This window comes from Hippocampus comes, unplaced genomic scaffold (assembly GCF_001891065.2).
Source record: "Hippocampus comes isolate QL1 unplaced genomic scaffold, H_comes_QL1_v1.1 scaffold47, whole genome shotgun sequence".
Classification (NCBI taxonomy): Eukaryota; Metazoa; Chordata; class Actinopteri; order Syngnathiformes; family Syngnathidae; genus Hippocampus; species Hippocampus comes.
In genome coordinates, this window is record NW_017806029.1 from 667,837 (window position 1) to 695,065 (window position 27,229).

The following is a 27,229-nucleotide window of genomic DNA, read 5'->3' on the forward strand; positions in this document are numbered from 1 at the left end:
TTAGTACATCTAACTCGGTTGTACAATTTCGAAAATAGGTGATATTACCTGATGAGTGCTGGAGCCTCTCCCAGCTGTCTTCAAGAGCAGTCGGCGCGGTATGCCCTGAACTTGTTCCCAGCCAGTCGCAGGGCACTCAGACAGACAACCATCCGCGCTCACACTCACACTTTGGGACTATTTTGAATGTTTCATTAACCTGCCATGCATGTTTTTGGAATGTGGGAGGAAACCAGAGTACCCGGAGAAAACCCACACGAGCATGGGGAGAACATGCAAGCTCCACACAGGAAAGCCGGAGTCAAAATGGAATGCTGCACCTCTGCACTGTGAGGTCGACATGCTAAACGCCGGAGCACCGGGCCGCCCAGATCGTTTGGTAGGTTTTGAACCCAGCACCTGAGTTTTCCAAAGTCGCTTCTTGCTAACCCGTGATGTAAATTAATCTCACCTCCCAGTCCCCCACACACAAATCCATCCTATCAATAATTGTGTTATTAATTTATTTTTTCAAATTAGTACACAATCTAAAATGTTGGAAATGGGGTGCTTTCTTGGGCTAGTTTATATATTTTTTTAGGATTTTCACCTGATGACAGCGGTATGCGCCTTCTGTCAACTCATTGCACTCATTTTAGTACATCTAACTCGGTTGTACAATTTCGAAAATAGGTGATATTACCTGATGAATGTTATCAAGAGAAAACGAACCGGACCGTCTTCTACACTATGACGGACTCATACTATTTTATTTTGAAATATCTAAACAGGAAATTTTCATAGAAGTCTTGGAGTTAGTTAAACTACGGAAAAAAATTAGTGTACAGTAGCCTTCATACTCGTCGCCGAACCCTCCCACTGTCATCTCCGACTCTTATAAATGATGGTTCAGACGAACGACGCCTCCCAGTATTCTACAGAAACAGGTATTTGCATTTGAAACTCAGTAGCTTCCGTTAGAATTAGCTTTTAGCACGCAATGCCACGCAGCTGTTTGCACGTGCAAAAGTTGTGGAACTTAGCGGACAATTGAGTGAGGTGATCAGACACAACACAGTTTTGGATAGTACTTTTCCCGTCAGTCACCGACTGCGGTCAAGCCAGCCCCGACTCGGGGAGACGAAATCAAGCCAGCCACCCCCGACCCCCCTAATTACTTTTACACTAGGCATTACGGTAAAAAGCCGCCGACGATTGTTGAAACCCACCTTCAAAATAAAAGAATACCACTCGGACTACTTAAATGGACATAAACGCTTCGAGTTAGAAATAATTATATTAAAAGAACTGTCTGTTGTGACGCAAATTACGCTGCATATTTCACTGTCATCACCCCTGATATTAAAATCATTGAACATATCCCTTTAGCTATTCTATTGTTATACACGACCAGTCATTTATATCAGCCAATACGATGAAAAAAGTCTCCTTAACGGTACCCTTTCAGGGACAGCGGTTACTACAGTGGACAGCTTATCATGTTATCAGGTTACAGGGTGTATAAAAGATTTAAGTTTAATTCTCTGCCTGTAATATTTCCTGGATCTGACTTTTTCCAATTTTATTCCCAGAGAGCAGATGTCTTCTTGAGTTGGAGTTGCGAGCACTGTTGCAGCAAAGGATCATGGTCCTGGATGGGGGTATGGGAACCATGATCCAGCAACAGGAGCTTCAAGAGGACGATTTCCGGGGGGATGAATTTAAAGAGCATTCATTCCCGCTTAAAGGAAATAATGATCTGCTAAGCATCACAAAGCCAGATGTCATCTACAAAATTCACAAGGTATTTTAAAACGATAGACTTGACTTTACTGAAGCGTATGGCTGCCACGCCAAGGAAGAAAAAAAGTTCAATATGTGTCCAACCTGGACTCTGCTTTTTAACGGCAGGAATATTTGCTGGCCGGAGCGGACATAATCGAAACCAACACATTCAGCAGCACGTCTGTTGCTCAGGCTGATTATGGACTGACACACATGGTAGGTTTAAGGTTTGAGTAGTGTCAGCCAATACGATGAAAAAAGTCTCCTTAACGGTACCCTTTCAGGGACGGCGGTTACTACAGTAGACAGCTGATCATGTTATCAGGTTACAGGGTGTATAAAAGATTTAAGTTTAATTCTCTGCCTGTAATATTTCCTGGATCTGACTTTTTCCAATTTTATTCCCAGAGAGCAGATGTCTTCTTGAGTTGGAGTTGCGAGCACTGTTGCAGCAAAGGATCATGGTCCTGGATGGGGGTATGGGAACCATGATCCAGCAACAGGAGCTTCAAGAGGACGATTTCCGGGGGGATGAATTTAAAGAGCATTCATTCCCGCTTAAAGGAAATAATGATCTGCTAAGCATCACAAAGCCAGATGTCATCTACAAAATTCACAAGGTATTTTAAAACGATAGACTTGACTTTACTGAAGCGTATGGCTGCCACGCCAAGGAAGAAAAAAAGTTCAATATGTGTCCAACCTGGACTCTGCTTTTTAACGGCAGGAATATTTGCTGGCCGGAGCGGACATAATCGAAACCAACACATTCAGCAGCACGTCTGTTGCTCAGGCTGATTATGGACTGACACACATGGTAGGTTTAAGGTTTGAGTAGTGCAACCTGAGGTCTTAAAAAGTTTGGTTTTTTTTCCTTTCAAAATCTACTATGATCATTGTTGTTTCAATTCGGGCTATCAGTCGATTAAAGATTCTCATCGTAATTAATCGCAAGATATCCACAGCTAACTTGTGATCAATCGCAAGTTAATCACAAAAGTTTAGATCTGTTCTAATTGTGCAATAAAATACTTTATAAATAAAACGTTTTTCAAACTCTTTTTTTATAAACTGAAAAGTGGAGAAATTGTTTACCTCATACTTTGGATCTTTGCAGTTCATTGACACAGTGATTTTGTCATAACTCAATGTTATTTGACGCTAAAAAGGTATATTACCATACAGTTAAAGTGAGTGTAAAACGGTGAATTGTAGATTTTTCTGCCACTTGGCGGCTTTAACTTTCATGTTGAATGGAGAGGACAGTACATTTTTCTTTTCAAATTAAGAGTGGCAAACCAGAGAGGCCCGGTGTTCTAGCTGTTATATATTGTAATTCCCTTTAGTGTAGCTCCATCTAGTGGATGCATCCGTGAAACTTCAATATGTGTCTAACCTGGACTCTGCTTTTTAACGGCAGGAATATTTGCTGGCCGGAGCGGACATAATCGAAACCAACACATTCAGCAGCACGTCTGTTGCTCAGGCTGATTATGGACTGACACACATGGTAGGTTTAAGGTTTGAGTAGTGCAACCTGAGGTCTTAAAAAGTTTGGTTTTTTTTCCTTTCAAAATCTACTATGATCATTGTTGTTTCAATTCGGGCTATCAGTCGATTAAAGATTCTCATCGTAATTAATCGCAAGATATCCACAGCTAACTTGTGATCAATCGCAAGTTAATCACAAAAGTTTAGATCTGTTCTAATTGTGCAATAAAATACTTTATAAATAAAACGTTTTTCAAACTCTTTTTTTATAAACTGAAAAGTGGAGAAATTGTTTACCTCGTACTTTGTATCTTTGCAGTTCATTGACACAGTGATTTTGTCATAACTCAATGTTATTTGACGCTAAAAAGGTATATTACCATACAGTTAAAGTGAGTGTAAAACGGTGAATTGTAGATTTTTCTGCCACTTGGCGGCTTTAACTTTCATGTTGAATGGAGAGGACAGTACATTTTTCTTTTCAAATTAAGAGTGGCAAACCAGAGAGGCCCGGTGTTCTAGCTGTTATATATTGTAATTCCCTTTAGCGTAGCTCCATCTAGTGGATGCGTCGCGCAACCGCAACCACTTTTGTCACTTCTATTCTATGTGCCTTATCATATGTGCGCCCTATATCTGAAAACTGTTTTAAAATATGCCGTTCATTGTAGGTGCACCTTATACTCCGAAGCACCTTATAGTGCGGAAAATACGCTAGTTTTTTTTTTTTTTAAACAATATGATGCTGCAAGCCATTTTACTCAAAACACTGGTATTTCCCCATTGTTGCCACCCATTCAGTCATCACCAGTAGTCAGCTGCAACTTCTATCCATCCATTATCTGAAACGCTTTGTCCTCACGACGGTCGCAGGCATGCTGGAGCCTATCCCAGCATCGCAAGATATCCACAGCTAACTTGTGATCAATCGCAAGTTAATCACAAAAGTTTAGATCTGTTCTAATTGTGCAATAAAATACTTTATAAATAAAACGTTTTTCAAACTCTTTTTTTATAAACTGAAAAGTGGAGAAATTGTTTACCTCATACTTTGGATCTTTGCAGTTCATTGACACAGTGATTTTGTCATAACTCAATGTTATTTGACGCTAAAAATGGTATATTACCATACAGTTAAAGTGAGTGTAAAATGTTGAGTTGTAGATTTTTCTGCCACTTGGTGGCTTTAACGTTTCATGTTGAATGGAGAGGACAGTACATTTTTCTTTTCAAATTAAGAGTAGCAAACCAGAGAGGCCCCGTGGTCTAGCTGTTATATATTGTAATTCCCTTTAGCGTAGCTCCATCTAGTGGATGCGTCGCGCAACCGCAACCACTTTTGTCACTTCTATTCTATGTGCCTTATCATATGTGCGCCCTATATCTGAAAACTGTTTTAAAATATGCCGTTCATTGTCGGTGCACCTTATACTCCGAAGCACCTTATAGTGCGGAAAATACGCTAGTTTTTTTTTTTTTTAAACAATATGATGCTGCAAGCCATTTTACTCAAAACACTGGTATTTCCCCATTGTTGCCACCCATTCAGTCATCACCAGTAGTCAGCTGCAACTTCTATCCATCCATTATCTGAAACGCTTTGTCCTCACGACGGTCGCAGGCATGCTGGAGCCTATCCCAGCTGACTCCGAGCAGACACCCTGAACTGGTTGCCAGCCAATCACAGGGCACACATAGACGAACAACAACTATTCACACTCACAATCACACCTCGGGACTCGGGAATTTTAGAGTGATCCATTAAGCTACCGTTTGTTTGCTTGTTTTTTAAAATGAGAAATTAGAACAAAAACATTGAAATTCAATCTAAGGTAGGAAACAGGCTTATGTAAGAAATAGTCGAACTAAACCCCCCTTTTGTCTTTAGGTGACCGTAAAATGATAACCCACCTGCAGGCTCCCGATTTTTAATTTTTATTTTTCCATGTTTTGTGTATACACTGCGTACATTTTTTTTTTGTTTAATCAAAATAAGACATTTGAAAACAATGACCGAACCAGTAATTTAATCAGTTTAAAAATTGGGATGGGTTCAGCATCAATCCCTCTGAGGTGGTATTGCCCAATTGGTGTTTATTTTTTGTCACATCAGCAAACAATACCAAATAAACAATAACTAGTTCATTCATCAATCGATAATCAATAATTGATTCTAAAAAAAAAAAAAAAAGCCATACTCACAGCCCTGACATATTAAGTGAATGTTTTTACGTTGCCACCCATTCAGTCAACACCAGTAGTCAGCTGCAACTTCCATCCATCCATTATCTGAAACGCTTTGTCCCCACGACGGTCGCAGGCATGCTGGAGCCTATCCCAGCTGACTCCGAGCAGACACCCTGAACTGGTTGCCAGCCAATCACAGGGCACACATAGACGAACAACAACTATTCACACTCACAATCACACCTCGGGACTCGGGAATTTTAGAGTGATCCATTAAGCTACCGTTTGTTTGCTTGTTTTTTAAAATGAGAAATTAGAACAAAAACATTGAAATTCAATCTAAGGTAGGAAACAGGCTTATGTAAGAAATAGTCGAACTAAACCCCCCTTTTGTCTTTAGGTGACCGTAAAATGATAACCCACCTGCAGGCTCCCGATTTTTAATTTTTATTTTTCCATGTTTTGTGTATACACTGCGTACATTTTTTTTTTTGTTTAATCAAAATAAGACATTTGAAAACAATGACCGAACCAGTAATTTAATCAGTTTAAAAATTGGGATGGGTTCAGCATCAATCCCTCTGAGGTGGTATTGCCCAATTGGTGTTTATTTTTTGTCACATCAGCAAACAATACCAAATAAACAATAACTAGTTCATTCATCAATCGATAATCAATAATTGATTCTAAAAAAAAAAAAAAAAGCCATACTCACAGCCCTGACATATTAAGTGAATGTTTTTAGGAATGGACTGAGTTCTGTGCGCTGACTTATTTTTCAGAGCAATTTTTACCCTTTCATGCACCAATAATAATACCCTGTAGCCCGATAACATGATAAGCCATCCACTGTAATAACCGCTGTGCCCTCAAAGGGTTCATATGACCCTAAATTTTCATATTGAGTATTTGAAATGCATTTGTATGACTTTTTTTGAGGGGGTGGGGGGCTAGATATCAAGTTTAAATTGTTTTTGTTACCACAGTATTGTATGATTTTTTTTTTCTGCCTTTCCAGGCTTATCGTCTTAACAGAGCATCAGCGGAGCTAGCAAGAAGAGCAGCCGATGATGTCACCAAACAAACTGGTTTGGCGAATTTGTACTGTTGAAGCAAGCGATGACAAACATACCGATCAGCTCTTTGTCACGTGGTGATTCTGTATGCGTTGTCAGGACGTAAGCGGTACGTGGCTGGAGCGGTTGGCCCAACCAATAAAACACTGTCTGTGTCACCCTCTGTGGAGAGACCTGACTTTCGAAACATCAGTAAGTTACCCCTCGATGTGCTTTGCTCTTTGAACTTGATTTTCATGCTGCTGAAGACTTACCGGTACTTTCGATTTGTAATGACCCATATCGTACAATCACTAACAAGCATTTTTGATTTAATTACCTATATATTTTTTTACGAATGTGTCTTTTTAACAGCTTTTGATGAGCTAGTTGAAGCCTATTTGGAGCAAGTCAGAGGTCTGTTGGATGGAGGAGCAGACATAATTTTGGTTGAAACCATCTTCGACACAGCCAATGCCAAGGTAGTACCTGTCAGTAGTTGAACAAGAATCAATTCACGCTACACTGAGCACAACCACAAACAACCCGAGAGCCTACGATACACTTTTTGGTGTTCAATTATCACGTTAGGTGGAAACAGCATGAAGAAAGTTGTTGTGCGGCACAGTTGGAATTTCCCTGTGAATGAATGTCACAACGCACTCCTCGCAAAAAAAGATTTTGGGTGAATTAGAGGTTGACATTTTTTTCGGGAATCTCGTGGGATTTCCTCATAGTGGGAGTTAATTTAAATTTTAATCCCTGGATTGGGACAATACGGCATGGAAAAATAAAATGAGAGCAGATGGATTATCCATTCGGATCCCCTAATACACAAATGTCAAACTCAAGGCTCGGGGGCCAGATCTGGCCCACCAGATCATTTTATTTGGCTCGTGAAAGCAAATCAAAGATGGCAACTTTCATGATGCTTGCTAAAATCGCTACCAAAATTCCAAGCTCTCATTTGTAATAAATAAGAGTGATACTGTAAGCATTTTCTTGTGACCAAACCCCTCATTACAGTAACTTAAACAATAGGTGAATAAACCGTTATTCTTGACTTCTTTATAGGGTTTCAGTCATCACGACTCGCCAAGGGAAACTAGCTAAAATCTGTCCCGAGACAAAAATGAATTTGACACCCCTCTGCCCCAATATGAACCTAAAAATGAAAACTTAATTTACTGACGTTAAACTGTCAAACTTGAGGGTGTGCGTATTTATGCAACCAGGTTTTGATCGCGCCCCATTACAATATTTTAGTATGCACAGGTTGTCAGACATCTTCAAATCTTCAAACTTTTTTTTCTTCAACATCACACAATCCTTTCAACGGGGGGCGGGGGGGGGGTGCGGACTTTTACATCCACTCTTGATGTCTCCAACTTATGCTTCCTTCTGCAGGCAGCACTGTTCGCCATTGATCTGCTGTTTGAGAAGAGCTACGAAAGGAAACCTCTCTTTGTAGGTCTATTGTATTTTTCAATTTATTCCATCTGACCTCTCGACTGTATGCGTGAGGGTCAATGCTCATCACGACAGGTAGTTTGCTCTTGAAGTCAATTCTTAATGTCTGAATGAAATTAATTGATATTGTGCCTGAGTCCCCCTAAATATATATATTTTAAAATTAGTTTTGTGTTCTTCTCTGTGTAGATATCAGGAACCATTGTTGACAGGAGCGGGCGTACTCTGTCTGGTCAAACAGGCGATGCCTTTGTTGTGAGTGTCTCACACGCGAAACCATTATGGTAAGTTGCATGTAGCTCGAAACACAAATAACAACTACCATATATAGGTTTTATGTTAAATAGTTTTTGCAAATGAAACTCAGGAAAATTAATAAAAAGCAGAATATGCGATTTGTTTGGTCACAATTTAAAATAGTTTTAACATGTCTGACGTCAAAATATCCCAAAGTTGAAAAATGATCGTGTAATACGTCACACTGGCTCTTATCCCGCCTGATATACAACTGGCCTGATGGCGAGTACAGATTTTGCGAGCGTGACAAATAGGACCACAGTAAATAAATATACTGTAGATATTTCAATGATTTAAAATTTTAAGCATTCAAAGTAAAGGCAATACTTATTGACGGTGAAAGTCGTGATGTCCGACTAAAATCCACTTCTCACATAACAGTAAAGACAAAACGCGCATAACGGCAAAGGGCATGAACGACTTCATAAAAATCTCGAGTGTCACACGTCGCCCCTTCAAACTTTGCACTCTGCCAAAAATAACCGGTGAGGTTTTAGCTGTGACGGATCGAGGAGAAACCAACTCTGACCACAACCCTTTTGACAACCCGTGGATCATCATTTGAAAGGAAAACCGTTGAGTGTGAACGGAAGTAGAGCTCCAAGCAGCTCCTGTTTTACATAACATATTTTCCACACTATCAGGCGCACCTAAAAGCATTCAATTTTCTCAAAAGCCGATATAATCCGATGCACCTTATATACGGATCAATATTCGCATTTCTTGGATGTAGTATTTTAAATGATCTGTAAAGCGCTTTGTTACAGCTGTTATGGTTGTGAAAGCGCGATATAAATAAAGCTGTATTGTATTGTATTGTATTCCCTTTAGCGTAGCTCCATCTAGTGGATGCCTAACGCAACCACAGCCACTATTGTAGCTTCTATTCTCTGCGCCCTGTAAAGTGGTGTGCCCTATATATGAAAACCGTTTTCAGCGAGGCCATTCATTGACAGTGCGCCTTATACTCCAAAGCGCGGAAAATACGGTATTTTGGTCAGCAGACACCTAATAATTTAAATAGATATCGATTATTTTTTTTTGACAGCAGTTATTGTGATTTTGCTTCAAAATACTAGTATTACACATTTTCATTTGTTACCTCCAGTTTCTTAATTATTTTGTTCTTGTGTTGTTCCTCAGTATCGGCCTCAACTGTGCCTTAGGGGCAACAGAGATGAGACCTTTCATTGAGGCTATAGGAAAGAGTACCACTGCTTTTGTAATCTGTTACCCCAATGCAGGTAAAAATTCAACACGACATTTTAGAGTTAAGACCAGAAAAAAAACAAAACAAATTTGGCATTTATGTGCTGTTGAGTCATGCATGCAGTATTTATTTTGTGTCATTTCATCATTTATGAATCATCTTATTGAAAGTCAAGGCTCGAAATGACTTTTTTTCTTTGAAGAACAATTTTGCTAGTTGATGAACTTCATTTGATGAGCAAATTACAAATTTTGAGGCGCAATTACTTGCAGGTAAATCCCAGGGATTTAAAGCAAGGGTTTTTTTTAAGGGATGAAAATACAACAATATCATTGAGAGGTTGAATCTCGGGCTGCAGTATTCTATTAAATTCCGAAAAATTATTTTGTATTTGGATAAACAAAATTTTAATACATTAGACTTCTCGATGAACGACCAATTGATCCCCCCCCCCCCACATATAATCAACAGTCTTTACTTCTTAAATTCACAACTTTTTTTTTTCAGTCTCTGTTTTTAGTTGTTTTAAACTAAAACCACCAGGTATTAAATTTAAAAAAAAAAAAAGCATTTGTACACCTTCACTTGAGCATTTTACACTTTATCATACAAAATAACAATACAGTCGGGTCCTCATGATCTTAGAGCAGCCACCGAGGAATAAGCCAAATATTCTTTCCACTTGTACAAGTTTTGGAAGTGTTCAAACTTTGATTGTGTTTACCTTGAGCCCCAAAAGAATAGCTCTGTGTTGAGAAATTAACATCGCAAGCCGGCTGACGTATACCCAAAGTGTGTTTAGCGGCTCATGCATTGATGAAAAAGACAGCTCGAAGCTGCAACATCGAATGTGAATTGCGCAACTTATTGACCATTGATTCTTCATACGTACGTCGCGGTAATGTGCTGGAGTTTTGCCGCAAAAAATAAAAATAAAAAAGGCTCCACACACGAACGCCGCCCTATTTGCTGATCGGTTATGAGCAGGGTGTCTGTGTGTCATCGTCTAATGCTATTACTATTTGGTTTTACTGTAAGGTCTTCCCAACACGTTTGGGGCTTATGATGAAACCCCTGCAGTCACGGCCTCCAACTTAAAGGTAATATAAAATGCTCATCAAATCCAAAATATTAGGGCAATTGTTCTGATACTTGCAGCAGTTCAAGTTGGGATGTAGAGACGCTCGCGTAAATGTTGGTGAAATAGATCGCAGTTTTTTGACAGTGAGTGATATGAAACTTGCTTCCATGAAGCGTCCGGGTCATGCGGTCCAAACATCTTTGGACCAAACGTGACTAACTTTCTCTTCTAAACTGCAACAAAAGGGCTTGCCACATTGTTAAAATCTGGAACGGTCATAGAAAGTGGACTCGTATTTTAACAGTTTCCGTGTAAACAAAACGGTATAACCGAAGTCCCACCCATATTTGACGTAAAGGATCACGGATCGTAGGGATAAGGTGGAGGATTTGGCCGAGCTGGCGTTTTGAGAGCAGGAATTCGCGGGAATGCCTCAGAGATGGGCGAATGGAGGAAAATGTCTCTTTGGGGGTGTTTTTGGTGAGGAAATTGCATTTTAACATGGCTAAAGTTTAAAAAAGTTGATTTTTCAATGAAAATCTGAATTAAAAGCAAGCAAAGGTATCAGCCTTCTCTTACAATTTACTCGTCTGCCCTTCGAATCAAATGTGCCAAATGTTTCAACAGTCCCTTGCTGACAAATTCTTGACTGCTAACTCATTTTGCTGCCTTCAGGAGTTTGCATTGGACGGACTCGTGAATATTGTAGGAGGCTGTTGCGGCACCACTCCGGCACACATCAGGTCAGCATGATTTGTGTGATTTGATTTCGTTTCAGCCAGGCATTTTCTTCCCGACATTTCTCTCACTTAACCTATCCGGGCTTCTAAAATCACTACCTCCCGGACACGTAATGTATAAATCAGTGGGGATTTTTTTTCCCAGATTTTTTCGTTCGTAAATAAATGACACGCGTTAAAACGTGCTCAAAAATGACCCAAATTCAATTTTTTTTTCAGGTTTTTAACCACTTTTGATTCCATGCCATTTGTCATATCAATAAAGTTTATTCATCCATCCATTTTCTGATCCGCTTATCCTCACAAGGGTCACGGGGGTGTGCTGGAGCCTATCCCATCTGTCTTCAGGCAGTAGGCAGGGTACACCTTGAACTGGTCGCCAGCCAATCGCAGGGCACACATCGACCAACAATCATTCGCGCTCACAATCACATCGAGGGCGAATTTCGAGTGTTCCATTCGCCTGCCATGCATGTTTATTTGGGATGTGGGAGGAAACCGGAGTACCCAGAGAAAACCCACCCAGGCACGTGTAGAACATGCAAACTCCACACAGGAAGGCCAATCGAACTCTGTACCTCTGCACTATGAGGTCGACGTGCTAACCAGTGGGCACCATGTTGGTGACCCCAAGAGTAAAATATTAGTAAAATACCCATAATTTTACTTTTTATTACTCTCATCTTTTGTCCTCACACAGAGCCATCTCAGAAGCAGTCAAAGAGTGCCAACCTAGAGTTCCTGCGGAGGACATTTTTCAAGACTACTTGCTGCTCTCAGGTGATTCAGCCACTTGCTGGGTGGAAATATCTCAAGTAGTATGTAAGGGCCGTGAAATGGTTACTTTGAGGATCTGGACACGGGAGGAGAATGTGTAGCTGAGTTGCGCCAGCTAGCAAGCGCAGCTTGTAGCTTCAGCGCCGCATGTAATATTCCCCCCTAATTTGGCGTCTCGAAGTAGATTGGTGCGCGTGACCTGTCATGATTGGTGAGTTTAGTGGGAGGGTGTTACTACAACAGATTGTGGGTCAGTCAGGAGCGCTGCACAAAAAAGGTCGCTATGTCTGGAATCGCGACTTCGATCCTAAAATGCTAAATCGTTCAGCCTGACTGTGGCGTTTTATTTTGGCGGGACGGAAGACTTCCTGCTCTGTGAGATAACACGAGATGGTGACTTAGTATTTGTGCTGGTAGTGTTCCATAACGTATTTTGTTTACTTAACTCGAACACATTATAATAGCAGCAAGTTGTTTTTCATGATTGGCCAGCAGCTGCCATTTTGCCCACAATAATACAGTATGATACGTGATTTGATCTGATATTGATTTGTATTTTCAAAAAATTTGCCCACAATATCAGGAAGTCTTCACTGCTGTTCGGTACTTCAGTACTCTATACTTCTACTACTACTACTACTACTATAATGCTCCTGTAATTCATTATCTGCTTTGATGCAGTACAAAATAGTTACATCCAATACAGTATGATATGTGATTTGATCTGATATTGATTTGTATTTTCAAAAATGCATTTGTCGCTGTCCCAAGTCCATTTAATTGTTTTTTTTTCTGTGTATTTTTATTCAAATTTTTATTCATTTATTTCTTCATCTGTCTAATCGAACAAGTAGCAACCTCGTTATTTATTGGTGTATCTATGTGATTCTAGGTCTGGAACCATTCAAGATAGGCCCTTACACCAACTTTGTAAACATTGGTGAGCGTTGCAATGTGTCTGGGTCACGCAAATTTGCCAAGATGATTATGGCTGGAAATTATGAGGTGAGACCAAGGCCACATCTTGTGTTTATGTGCAATCTCTGAGGCCCACGATCCTCGACGATCACTCCTTGTTGATGTAATTTCATCGTCAACGGCACTGCCATTTTCTGGAATTTGTGGTATTCATCAGCGAAGATGGAAGGCATCTTCCTTGTTGCTAATTGCAGTATTGTGCTAATTAGCGGGCCATGGTCACGTTATTGTCAGGAGTTAACAAAAAATGTTGAGGAAAAAAAAGGGCCTCAACCAACTGTATCTAAAAAAGAATACCGTAATAAAGACTTACCATTATAAAAAGTATCCAGGGGGAAGTCTAGAGAAAGAAAGGAGAAAAAAAAAAACAAGTGGTTATGAGCTAAAAAACTGCACGCAAAAAAAAAAAACAGGAACTTCAAGACCAATTTATAAACTGGACCCAGAATGGTTTTCTGACTCCAGTGTGATTAATCCAATATATTTGTCATGCTAATAAATCAAACAGAAAGCAATACGGCTAACAACGAAGAGTTTGCTTTTTCGGGCCACATAAAATGGTATGGCGGGCTAGATTTGGCCCCCGGGCCTTGAGTTTGACACCAGTGATGTAGAGTATAAAAAAAGAAAAAAAACATGTGTCTGAGTTGATTTCCATTTCTCATTTTTAGGATGCCTTAAGCGTTGCGAAGGCACAAGTGGAGATGGGAGCCCAAATCCTCGACGTCAACATGGATGAGGGAATGCTGGAAGGTCCAACGGCAATGGCTCGATTTTGTAATTTTATTGCTTCTGAGCCAGACATTGCGCGGGTAATCAATTTTCTCTTTACAGTTATTTTACAATTTTTTTTGGGTTCTTCTATGACAATAAACTTTCTTCAACGATCCTAGTCGTATCCAATTGATAGTTAGTTGCCTTTTTCCAACTGTCCTCTTGTCATCCCCAAGGTTCCTCTGTGTATTGACTCATCGAACTTTGCAGTGATTGAAGCCGGTCTGAAATGCTGCCAGGGGAAATGTATCGTCAACAGCATAAGTTTGAAGGAAGGCGAGCAGGAGTTCCTGCTCAGGGCGTTAACTGTGAAGCGCTACGGCGCTGCTGTGGTGGTCATGGCCTTTGACGAGGAAGGCCAGGTGAGAGCACAAAATGGCATCGACAATGTCAAACATACAGTTAAAAATGTATGCAGAGCACCTTTGGTGTACTGTCCTTTGACACGTTGTTCTTTACATAACCTTAAAGGGTCTATAGCCTCAAGATGGTCCATTTCTCATGAAGAAAAGAAAGAAAAACACGTCTTTTTTTTTTTCTCGGGAAAATGCAATTCATATTCATTTTCAATAATATCTATCCCATTTGTAGTAATAGATATTTACTTGCCCCTGGAATAACCCTTTTTCATCTGCAAAAAAAAGTAGCATTTTTACTATTATCATCATCATTGCTGTTGAGTGTGTGCGTTTTTAAGTTTTATTTTAAATAATAATTATTATTATTTTGAAATTATTTAATGATAAAATAATTATTTTTATGAAAATAATAATGACACTCTCGTAGTCAGAAATGTGTCTTTCCATTAATGCCAGCCCTGTAAAAAAAATCTGCTTGCATTTACTTTCCGTGCCTGCATGGGTTTTCTCCGGGTATTCCGGTTTCTGCCCCCACATACCACAGACATGCATTTTAGGTTGTCCCTAGGTGTGATTATGAGTGTGAATGGTTGTTTGTCTATGTGTGCCCTGCCATTGGCTGGCAACCACTTCGGGGTGTACCCCGCCTACCTTCCCGAAGACAGCTGGGATAGGCTCCTGCACACCCGCGACCCACGTGAGAATGAGCGGATCAGAGAATGGAAATGACCAGTCCTTAGCATAGTATATGGCCCCAGAAATCAGCCACCTCACAAACACACACACACACACACACACACACACACACACACACACACACACACACACACACACACACACATATGCGCTGTGCAAGATGACTGAGCGTGCGCTGTTCTCTTCAGGCTACAGATAGAGCCCGCAAAGTGGAGATCTGCACCCGCGCTTATAACCTTCTGGTTCGCAAAATTGGGTTCAATCCCAACGACATCATCTTTGACCCCAATATCCTGACAATCGGGACTGGCATGGAGGAACACAACGACTACGCTGTCAATTACATCAGGGCCACCAAAATTATTAAGGTATTACACACTCAGAAAACAAGCAACTTTGTCTGTATTCGGCATACTTGATATACTGTATGACACTGACCATCGTCGAGTCATTCCCAAAACAAAAAGACTAATTTATACTGAACACATGATGTCGTCAAAATGAAAACTCAGGAACAGCTTTTTTTTTTCCACCCAGCAAGTACTCTTTTGGATTCAAGTCTGGGAATTAGGAGGGATATTCCGTCATGTTCATCTTGTTTGGAACTAAGCGGGCACCCGCAGCGGCTCCTCTTGTTGTCTTGTTGTCTGTTTGAGAGGGAAGAAATTTCATTTGTGCTGTATGTTGCACATACTGCACATTTGACAATAAAGTTGTACTTGACTTGACCTGATATTGCTCACTTATGCATGTGTTTGAGATTATTGGCTTGTCAAAGCACCCATTTGAAGGGACGTGCTCCTGTGACGTTGGGCAACGTGATGTCTTGATAACCAAACGGATTGAACTTTTAAGTTTGGTCATGCGTTTGCAGTTTTATTGTGATTCACCGTTACCACCCATACAGTGTGCCCCATTTGAATAACAGATCATCCATATTGTGTTTATTTGTGTACGTGTGTAGGAGACATTACCAAGAGCCAGGGTGAGTGGAGGTCTCTCCAACCTGTCTTTCTCCTTCAGGGGAATGGAGGCCATCCGAGAAGCTATGCATGGAGCATTTCTTTATCATGCTATAAAGGTAAATTACTGCTTCCGAGCATATCTATCTATCTATCTATTGATCTATCTGTCTATCCACCTAGCTAGCTAGCTAGCTAGCTAGGTGCCTTACGTCACAGATAGCTAGCTAGCTAACGAGCTATCTAAAGTTGGCAACTCGACATTGACGCAAGTGTTTGCTCTTGCTCATTTCCACTGTCCACACATGCACGTCAAAATGAAAGCAGCGCTTTCAAAATAAAAGCGCTGCATATTTTACATTTTTATTTGGAATTCAGAAAGACTTTGCAAAGGGCTGATTTCTGATTGCGTATGCGTTGTATACAGCCATACTTTACCAAGATCGAATTTTGTGCGAAATGGTGTGCGGAGATGGAAGACAAGTAACGGTATAAGTAACAAGCATGACTTTTTTCCAGTAACATGTAATCTCATGGATTACTTTTAAATCATGATAATGTTATTGTTAATGCTGAATTATGTGCCCCATTGATTGTTAGATCAATCCAGCTATTTTCATCAGACATGTGAGATCCCTTAAACAAAAGGCTTTTTTTTTTTTTTTTTTAATTAACTGTTCTTCACAACGGAGCAGGAGAGGACCACTCGTGATTTTTTTTTTTATTTTATTTTATTTTTTTTTGACTGAGGTACAGTCAAATTTCATTGTAAACCAGTTTGAGAAATTGCTGAGTGGGCGTTCTTGACACGAACAGAAGAAAGGATGGTTGGACAGAAGCACACTCAACGAGTCAAAACTAGTGACTTCGTGAGGATTGAGGAAATAATAAATATGAATGGTTAGCCCGGTTAAAATCTACAGGCAGCCTACCTGGAAGGACAGTATAGAAATAAATTTTTAAGGAATAAAATAATCGGAAAGGATGTACATTAAGTATGGATTAAAGTGCTTCCCCATGTCAAGCCAACCTGATAAAACATCTTTCACCGGTCCACGTTTCTACCAAATTAGGGGTCAGTGGTCATTACCGGAGAAGACGAAGACAAAATCCCTCCAACCCCCATAATTGACGTGCACCTTTCACATATGAACTGGTTCGGTTCCGATTCCCGGTACCCAGGAATCAATACTGATACTCGATAGTTTCAAATTTCATTTTGGGCTGATTCCGCATCCCCCCCAAAAGTAATGTGTATCGCACTGGTGGGGTGTCATAATGCTTCGTGTTTTCTCAGGACGGGATGGATATGGGAATAGTGAATGCTGGAAATCTACCTGTGTATGATGATATTGATAAAGAACTACTGCTCCTGTGTGAAAACCTGATCTGGAACAAAGACGTCGACGCTACAGAGAAACTTCTGGCCTATGCACAAGTACATTTCCACCGGAATAATACGTGATCTTCCCGTTACTTTCATTATGGGTCTCACGTTGTCATTTGTATTCATGTTGACAGAACAATGTGAAGGGAGGGAAAAAAGTTGTTCAAACAGACAAGTGGAGGGAAAAAAGTGCGGAAGAGAGGCTGGCGTACGCCCTCATCAAGGTAAGGCTCCTGTTTCTTGACCATCAGTATTATCACATTGCCTTTCATTGTAATGTTAACGTTTGCGACTGAAGTTCCACACAGAAAAAAAAATCGCCAAGCGCCAAATGTCACAGCAACCTCAGATATGTTTTTGTTTCATGTATTCGTCATCCATTCATCCATTTCCTGAGGAAGCTGTTGTCATGTGATTTCTTTGTTTTTCTTTTTCTTCTGTACTTCACGTTTCCCGGTATGCTGATGTCAGGGAATAGAAACGCACGTGGTACAAGATGTGGAAGAATGTCGGACAAATGCCGATCGCTACAGCCGCCCCCTTCACATCATTGAGGGTCCTTTAATGAATGGCATGAAGGTGGTCGGAGATCTGTTTGGCGCTGGCAAGATGTTCCTGCCACAGGTACGAAAACCCAAATTGTGGATTTTTGCACTCCAACAATTTACGGCAGCTGCTGTGTAGTTTCTATTCCATGATTAGAAGTATTTTTGCAATGTTTTTTATTTTTTTTTAGTCTAGCTTACATTGTGTGTAAATCTAGTGTATTTTCTTCCTGGTTCTCTTAGGTCAGCTGGACTAAAAAGGATCTGCAGTTGGCTTCAAGGCCACTGTTTCTTTCTGCTTTTCTGACAATTTGAATATGACCCTAAAACTAAGAAAAAAATAACAATTGTGTGACACAAGATAACCCTCTTGTATAGTTATGGAAACGTACTAATGGCGTTCGTCAGAGCGTAATGCAATCCACTATTAGCAATGAGGCATGCCGTTTGTACACAATTACAACATTACTCATGTCTTGATAACATGGATACAATCGATTCAAAAGAAAAATTCAAATATGTTCCCCCGTTTGTGAAACGACGTGATGATTCTTCCTCGCTCCGTTAACTTAGTTTTAATGAATAACCCTCGTTGCATGTTTGCAGGTCATTAAGTCAGCTCGTGTTATGAAGAAGGCGGTGGGCCATCTCATCCCCTTCATGGAGAAAGAGAGAAAGGAGATGATATCTTTGTCTGGGTCAGCTCAAGACATAGTTAGTACCTGTATCAACAAAATATTTTCTTTATTCAACTCTTTCAGGGACAGCGGTTGCTACAGTGGACACCTTATCATGTTATCGGGTTACAGGATGCATGAAAGGGTTAATACAGTAAAATTGGCAAACCTGGTGGATGCAGTGCATTCGTACCTGTCCGAAAAGTTGAAAGCTTATCAAAGGTTATCGGTGTATTTTCTTTTGTTTTCACTGGGACTTTTCTTATTTCACCCCCTTTGTTTGCAGAATCCTTATCAAGGCACCGTCATTCTCGCTACAGTGAAGGGCGATGTCCATGATATTGGCAAGAACATTGTGGGTGTCGTCCTGGGTTGCAACAACTACCGGTAAAGCTTTTTTTTTTTTTTTTTTTTTCCCCCTCTGAAATGATAAATAGAACCCTTAGAATATGGCAAAACTATGACAAGGTGAACTGTCTCTCATCCCATCCTGGCACCACATTATTATGATTAGGATTTTTATTATCTATACACTTCCAGTTGTGAGTCCGTCCGTGCTTGTTGCAGCAACTTGCCTTTGTACTAAGACACCAACAACATTGAAAATGGATGTGTTGAAACACCTTTTTGTGTACACTAATGTACACTTAAAACATGTACAAAATGAAAAAAAACTAGTGACTTAAAATTGGCGCTGTTGTAAAATCCAGCTTCTTTCATCTTAGGCTGCTGGCTAAAGTCAAGCCTCTCCTTTCTCAAAGGCACCTTGAAACGGTCATTCATGCCTTCATCATATCCCGGCTGGATTACTGTAATTCTCTTTGTTTTGGAGTCAGCCAATCCTCCATCATGCATCTCCAGTTGGTCCAAAATGCTGCTGATCGCCTCTTGACTGGTACTCGTACGAGGGAGCACATAAACTCCTTCTCTGGCAATCTCTTCATTGGCTCTTAAAGTTCTTTTCAAGATTCGGTGATTTAAATGGTCTCGCCCCACCCCTATGCACGTGCCTCCCACTAAATGTGAGACACAGCCCCTCATTGTCCGTCTTTAAAACTCTTCTCAAAAGTCAATTTTATTCTTTAGCTTTTGACTGAGCATGAGACTTTATTGTAGTTTGACAGTTTTTGTGCTTTTTACTGTCTTCATTCTTTGTAATTTATTGTTTTTATCGTTTGTTGTGGTACGACTTATCTTTGCTCCATGTACAGCACTTTGTATAGAGTGGTGGTTGTTGAGACTTTGTCTGTCTCTTCTGCCCCGCTCTTACCCGACCACGTTTTACTCTTGCTTAAGGTTTCCAAAAAACGGCGACTAATTGACTCAGTGGGTTTTAGACTCTGAGCATTTGTTTGAGACAATAGGGTTGTTTTTTTTGTTTGTTTTAACAACTGAGAAATACTGTCAGTGCACGAACTACCGACTGGCAGGATATTCACATGCTGTCTACTTTTTCCACATTGGACCAGTTTAGATTTTTTTTTTTTTACCCTGATAAGTAAAACCATAATTTTGTATTGAAATAAGTTGACTTTGCGTGATATGAAAATTGACTTGATGATATGAAACATTTGTAGTGTAATACATATGCACAAAAAAAACCCCCCAAAAAAACAGACACATGTGACATTTGGTTATTATTTATTATTACCCTTTGAACAAACCATCAACTTCCTGCGTGTATATGAATAATTTACCAATAATGTGGGTTCATTTCAAATCGTTCATCGGTCCTTTCTTTGCATTGTGCATGCTATTTGTATTTCAGAGTGGTTGACTTAGGTGTGATGGTTCCTTGTGATAAGATTCTCAGAGAGGCCATCCAACAAAAAGCAGGTACAATAAACAAATCATTTCACCTCATGCTTAGAATTCATTCCTGAGGTTTGACAAGTGCGAAAAGCATGAGAGCTCTCCCATCAATTCCATTCTGAACAATGTTTACACAGTTAAGCGTGTGTGTATAATTAACTCTCAAAAACGAATCGAACGTTTGGATTCTTGCAGATATTATTGGTTTGTCCGGTCTGATCACCCCTTCTCTCGATGAGATGATCCATGTGGCCAAAGAGATGGAGAGACTCGGAATGGCAACACCATTGCTAATCGGTGGAGCCACCACATCCAAGTAATCCAAACACTCTGCAATGTCCGTTTTACCTTTCACTGGCCACATGAGATTATTAGTGAGGATTTCTTTTTGATAGGACTCACACAGCAGTGAAGATTGCCCCGCGTTACACCTCTCCTGTTATCCATGTTCTGGATGCATCTCGGAGTGTGGTGGTGGTAAGGATGTCGACTGTAGCACAAGCTTTGCTGACACACACTCTTTCTAGCATATGTACAGTAGCTCTTACTCCTTTGTCATCCAAAGCAAATGCGAAGCCAGTCTAGATTTTAGTCAGTATGGGTGATTTGTCAGATATATTCAGTACCTGGCAGGGGCTGTGATACAGTCCACACCTGCATGAGCCATAGCTGTCAGTACAAAGATATTTTTGGTGTTAAAAACAGATCACCCTTTTTTGAGGGGTCTGCAAAGGAAACACGTATTGTCTACACTTTTAGGCGCTTCGGATTATAAAACACTTTTTCAGTGAATGACCTATTTTAAAACCATTTTCATATAAAGGGCGCACTGCATTATAAGGCGCATTGAATAGAAGCTACATTAGTGGCTACGGTTGTGCTATGCATCCACTAGATGGTGCTATGCTAAAGGGAATACAATACAATACAGCTTTATTTATAGAGGACCTTCACAACCGCTGCTGCTGTAACAAAGCTATGAGAACTGGTCACAAACACGGACATGAAACATATACATACAAATGGCATTACAAAACAATAAATGAAAGACCAAAGTTATGAAGACAATTGATTCGACAAAAAAAGCACACAAACCTCGTGGGCTCACATCCACAAGGGGCGAAGTATCCTTCGAAGTCTTGCTTGTCTCCTTGCTTTGTTTAGTCAGTAATTAACTAACTGCTTTTGGTATTATCTTGGTTTCATATTAGCTGCACAGGGCTGACAATGTAGTTGTCTGTTTGAGTGCGTGTTCGCGATTGCACGTCAGTGAGTGTCGGTCAGAACCCTTTTACATTAAAATTGGTTCCTGCTAATAATCACCACTAGATGGCATCAGAAGACAAACAGGGAAACGACTCAATGGGGAATATAAAGAGACTAACGAACACCATATGTAAGGCGCATCAGATTATAGGACGCATTGTCGGCTTTTGAGAAAATGGAATGCTTTTAGGTGAACCTTATAGTGTGGAAAATACGGTAATTGGATTTTTCTTGATTGTCTGCCAGTGCTCTCAGCTTCTGGATGATAGCTCAAGAGAGGACTACTTTGAAGACCTAAAGGAGGAATATGAAGAGATAAGACAGGAGCATTACGACTCCTTGAAGGTATGGCAAAGCAACATTAGATCGAAAGTTGCTTTACCGGGACACACAAATGAGTTGTCCTGTAATTTTAGTAATTTTTATATTTCACAGATTACATATTTCTACTGTGTTTAAATAATGGAACTGGCTTGCCTCTCTCGATGCTACTTTTTTTTTTTTCTTTTCAGGATCGCCGTTTTCTCTCTCTGTCCCAAGCTAGAGAAAAAGCTCTTCATATTGACTGGCTATCAGCGACTAAGCCAGGTAGGTTGTCTTTCAGTATGCTTGTTCATAAACATTCCACAATTTAGCACGTTTTTTATTAGGGAAAAAGAGTGGCTGCATACATTGTCTCACCTGAATCTAATAAAGTGGTACTTTGAAATAGGACTTCAGTTTGTTCCATGACGATGCTCGTAACTTAAAACATTCATGACCCAAATCATCTTTTCTCATTGAAATGAAAGGAAATTTCATTAATTCGTTCTGGCTACCCCTCCTCCAAAAAAAAACGACCAAAATGTTGCAATGTTTATTTGAATGAAGGAACTTAAGGAGCTTCGGGTTCCCACAATTGGCTTTGTCTAAACAAATATTGGGATAATATGGTTATTCCGATGCTTCTGGAAAAAAAAAAAAAACTGTAATTCAATTTATTGTCAGTCTCAAGAGTAGGCGCCGCACAGCAGCTACTTCAAAAGCAACTAGTATTCAGGGTAAAAATCATTTTCATTTATCTTTCAGTGAGACCTCAGTTCTTAGGCACCCGTGTGTTTGATCCATACGACCTGACCAAACTGGTCGATTTCATTGATTGGAAGCCTTTCTTTGATGTCTGGCAGCTCAGGGGGAAATATCCTAATCGAGGTTACCCTAAGATCTTCAACGACAAGACTGTTGGTATGTATTTGTATTTTGTTTAGTTGTTTATTTATTTTTATTCGCACACGTTCTGAAAAGCTGGATGAATATAACAAATCTTATTGATGTTTTGTCCTTGTAGGATCGGAGGCCCGCAAAGTTTTTGATGATGCCCAGCGGCTGCTTGACCAAATGATTGCTAACTCAAGTCTGACGGGGCGAGGACTGGTTGGGTTCTGGCGCGCCCAGAGTAATGGCGACGACATCAACATGTACACTAATGACGAAACAGTGCAAAGAGATTCCCAGCCAATCTCAGTATTGCACGGTTTACGGCAACAGGTGAGAGAAAATATGAACAAGGTCTTGTCAAAGATATTAGGTCAAGAAGAAGGTGATTCTGAAGTCTGACCAACCATTATGTTTCTCCGCTTCAGGTGGAAAAGGATAGTGGACGTTCAGAACCCTACCTGTGCTTGGCTGACTTTGTGGCGCCCATAGACAGCGGCTTGGCTGACTACGTTGGAGTATTTGCCGTGGGGGTGTTTGGGGCTGAGGAACTGAGTCAGCAATTCCAGGCTGAGGGAGATGACTACAGCAGTATTATGGTCAAAGCTTTGGCGGATCGACTGGCAGAGGTGAAGGACCGATTGTACTGCTCGTCACCGCAGTGTATTTACATGAGTCCATTTGGCTTTTTATGTGATGTTTTCCAAGTTCAGTTGAAAATTTGGGTAAATAGTGTTTTTGCAAACTATTTACCGTATTTTCCGCATTTATAAGGCACTTCGGAGTATAAGGCGCACCTTCAATGAATGGCCTTTTTTAAAAGTGTTTTCATATACAGGGCGCACTGCATTATAAGGCGTGTAGAATAGACTCAACAATAGTGGATTTGTTTTTGGAATGCCATTTAAAAATGAGAATGACTCATTCACAGAGTGAAAATTCACTCCCAACTGGAAACGAAAGTCAATAGCACATTCAACAGCAAACATTCAAATGTCAGATGTTGACGCAATAAGGTCGTCAATGGCCAAGTTGTTTGGAACAGCGTATAAAAAACACTCATGCTAAAATGGACCTGCAGATAAAACTGAAAATACTTAAGTCGGCCAAGTAGGTAATAATAGCTCATCACTCTCAAGAGACCCCTTTGAAAGCACCTTTCGAGGAATGTACAGCAAGTGCAACCAAGTGGAGCATGAGCTTCTTCTCTTTATTTTCGCCAGGCATTTGCAGAAGAGTTACACGTTCGTGTGCGCAAGGAACTGTGGGGCTACTGTGGCGATGAGTCTCTGCAGGCCTCAGACCTACACCGGGCTTGTTATCAGGGCATCAGACCAGCCCCTGGCTACCCGAGCCAGCCTGATCACACTGAGAAGATTGCAATGTGGAACCTTGCCGGTATACAGGAGAGCATTGGTAAGATTATGCAATTGAAAAATTTTTTTGATGGACTATGGGATCCATCCATCCATTCTCTGATCCGCTTATCCTCATAAGGGTCGCGCGGCCTGCTGGAGCCTATCCCAGCTGTCTTCGAGCAGAAGGCGGGGCACACCCTGAACTGGTTGCCTGCCAATCACAGGGCACACATAAATGAACAAACATCAATGCTCACACTCACACCTTGGGACAATTTGGAGTGTTCCATTAACCTGTCATGCATGTTTTTGGAATATGGGAGGAAACCGGAGTACCTGGAGTAAACCCACGCACCACCTTGCTGCCCTTCCCAAAACATCTTAGAGCCATTTTATTTCATGTAGAATCCTAAGATGAATCACGCCCTAACCAGTCAACCACTGGGCTGCCGGACCATTGGAGTTTTTTTTTTTTTAAAAGAAAAAAAAAAAACAACAGAAACTAACAAGGCATCACTGTGTGTGGACTGGAAAGGCACCCTGTAATGAGTTATAAATACGATGAGACAGGACAAGAACCGCCGAGCAAGGAAGTGCAATTGATCTGTCGTGGTGCAGCTATGCAGCAAAAAAATATCACTTTTCTGGCCCGGGTGCATTTGCGCATCTTCATGCCAGATTTGCATTCTGGTTGGAGCATCTCCAAAATGTGCGCGCTCACTGTCAAATCTGTTTTCTCTCATAGACTTAGAGGATTGAAGGATTTGAAAACAAATGAAACAATCTTTAAACAATCGTTTATACCTTCGTGGTTTTACCGACACAAATGTTTGTGTGCAGGACTCAAGTCATTTTTTTTTTCTTGGCGTGTTAAGTCCCTCAGAGTGCAGTATCTACTACTTAGCAAACACTTAAAAAGGATGAGTCTGGTCACGTGTGTGTGTGTGTGTGTGCAAGGAGTATAATTAAATGTAAATTGTCTATGTGTCCAGGTATTGCCTTGACAGAGTCACTGGCAATGACGCCCGCTGCCGCAGTCTCTGGCCTTTATTTCTCCAACCCCGAGGCATCATACTTTGCCGTTGGGAAGATCACCAAGGAGCAGGCAGGTTTTGAAAAGCAGCTGAAACGTGCAACTCACATTAAAAATAATAAAAATAACAATTAAAAAAAAAATAGATATTTTATAATAATAATAAATAAAAATATCAAATGTAATAAATTAAAAATATCCCCCCAAAAAAGAAGAAACAGAGAAATCAAACATACTTACCTACTCAGTCCAATACTTTTTACATGGACCTTTGAAAGCAATGGTCACTAAGCATATAATCTCCCGCGTTACTGAAATACAGCTCACCATTTTCTGTTTTGTTGTTGTTGTTGTTTTTTTTTTAAGTGTGTTATTCCATACATGGTGTTGACAGGACTTGTCTAAACTGACCACCTCGGGTGTCACACAGCAAGCTTGTAAGTCCACCTAAAAAAGCACCAAGCAGCAAATTACAGAAATGCTTTAATGTCCTGTATGTCTCTTCTGACATCAACAGATACAAAGGTATGTCAATATTCTTCCTAACCTTTGTGGTTACATTCGACATAGGTAATCAATATGCTCATGATCATTCCCAGATATTGCTACCTGTGGGAATGCGTTTTGAACATTTCTAGCCATTTAAAATGAAAATATTTACTTTGTAATAATATGATATGTCAAAAAACCAAACCAAAACAAAATAAAACCTAAAAGCATTGAATCTTCTCAAAAGCCGTTGGTGCGCTTTACAATCCGATGCGCCTTATATATGGATCAATATTCTGATTTCTTGGATGTAGTATTTTAAATGTAAAGCGCATTGTTACAGCTGCAGCCGTTATGAAAACGTGATATAAATCAAGTTGTATTGTATTGTATTACCTGTAGCGTAGCTCCATCTAGTGGATGCATAACGCAACCTCAGCCACTGGTGTAGCTTCTATTCTGTGCGCCTTATATGAAAACAGTTTTAAAATAGGCCATTCGTTGAACGTGTGCCTTCTACTCCGAAGCGCCTTATAGTGTGGAAAATACAGTTTTATACACACAAATGTTGTCATCGGATTCGGTGAATCTTTGTAGTCCAAATGGAGAATTCATTTTTTTAGTTTCTGGAGAATCTTTCTTGAAAGGGTCTATTTCTCCTATTGATTTAATGTTTTCATGCAACTGCGGTATCCAGCAAAGCTTGTGTTTGAAAAACATAGCAATACACGTTATTCTGGGTGAATTCATCATCGCTGGGAAATCTGCTATAGCTTAAAACGCAGCTGGTTTTGGATGTCGACGTCCACATCAGAACACCACAATGTTCCTCTATTGTTTGAAAAAAAAAAAAATTTTTTTTACATATTCTGCAGTGATTTTTATTACACTGCAATCATATTGGTCAAAACCCGAAAAGGGTAACCTGTATATTCTGCAATGGACGTGGCGTCAAAATGTTATGTGCAAAGAACCCATCAATTTTGGAATAAGACAAGCATTGGTAATGTAAAATGTGGATACCTTCAGAACACACTCTTTGTATGTCCCTTATAGGTGACCAACATTGCACTCCACATGCTGAAGAAACTCTCCCCTAACATTTTACATTTCCTTGTGTTCTTCATCAGGTGGAGGATTATTCCAAAAGGAAAAAGATGCGCGTAGAGGAGATTGAAAAGTGGCTGGCTCCCATCCTTGGTTACGACAGTGATGTGTAGAACCGCACCACACGGCCAGTGAAAGTGACCTTAACAAATTGCTTTCGTATTATTTTGTTCGCACCAAGGCCTCCATCATCAATGTCATTTGCAAATCGGAGCTATGCGTCAAAGGTTTGACGGTGTTGCTCAAAATGTTACAGAGTATAGTAAGGATTGAAATGTGAATAAAATGTTTAAGGTGTTACCAAGGGTTAATTTTACATATTTCATTGAACTCAGTTGATAACCTCTGTTTGAATGATACTTGGACTTGATTGTACTGCTTTTCAGGGCTATATAAATAAATTTGACTGGATTCTCTAAACCTGTGGTTTCAGAATGGCGATAATGAACAGAAATAAATTATATTGATGTGGCACAGTTTGTTTTTTTAATAAGTAATAAACGTTTGAGTATGTTCTGTC

The 27,229-nt window shown here is 40.2% G+C and overlaps 1 protein-coding gene across 3 annotated transcripts; it reads left to right on the forward strand.

Annotated features, from left to right (window-relative positions):
- Window positions 1-810: 810 nt before the first annotated feature.
- mtr (5-methyltetrahydrofolate-homocysteine methyltransferase) lies at window positions 811-27,229 on the forward strand. Of its 3 annotated transcripts, XM_019892609.1 has the most exons (33): window positions 811-926; window positions 1,572-1,783; window positions 1,891-1,980; window positions 6,461-6,530; window positions 6,618-6,710; window positions 6,873-6,979; window positions 7,905-7,964; window positions 8,157-8,251; window positions 9,408-9,508; window positions 10,513-10,574; window positions 11,231-11,298; window positions 11,996-12,075; window positions 12,965-13,077; window positions 13,722-13,862; window positions 14,001-14,186; window positions 15,068-15,247; window positions 15,844-15,960; window positions 17,139-17,279; window positions 17,363-17,452; window positions 17,700-17,852; window positions 18,380-18,487; window positions 18,737-18,837; window positions 20,219-20,286; window positions 20,458-20,578; window positions 20,658-20,739; window positions 21,775-21,873; window positions 22,041-22,116; window positions 22,597-22,752; window positions 22,856-23,055; window positions 23,151-23,351; window positions 23,946-24,138; window positions 25,073-25,185; window positions 26,733-27,229. In XM_019892609.1, exons 1-33 carry the CDS (start codon window positions 881-883, stop codon window positions 26,820-26,822), a joined length of 3,813 nt encoding a protein of 1,270 aa, XP_019748168.1. In that variant the 5' UTR covers window positions 811-880; the 3' UTR covers window positions 26,823-27,229. The 3 variants fall into 3 exon arrangements, with proteins under 3 accessions (XP_019748168.1, XP_019748169.1, XP_019748170.1); XM_019892610.1 differs by lacking the exons at window positions 811-926; window positions 1,572-1,783; window positions 1,891-1,980 and adding an exon at window positions 3,165-3,274; XM_019892611.1 differs by lacking the exons at window positions 811-926; window positions 1,572-1,783; window positions 1,891-1,980; ... (2 more) ...; window positions 6,873-6,979; window positions 7,905-7,964 and adding an exon at window positions 7,969-8,042.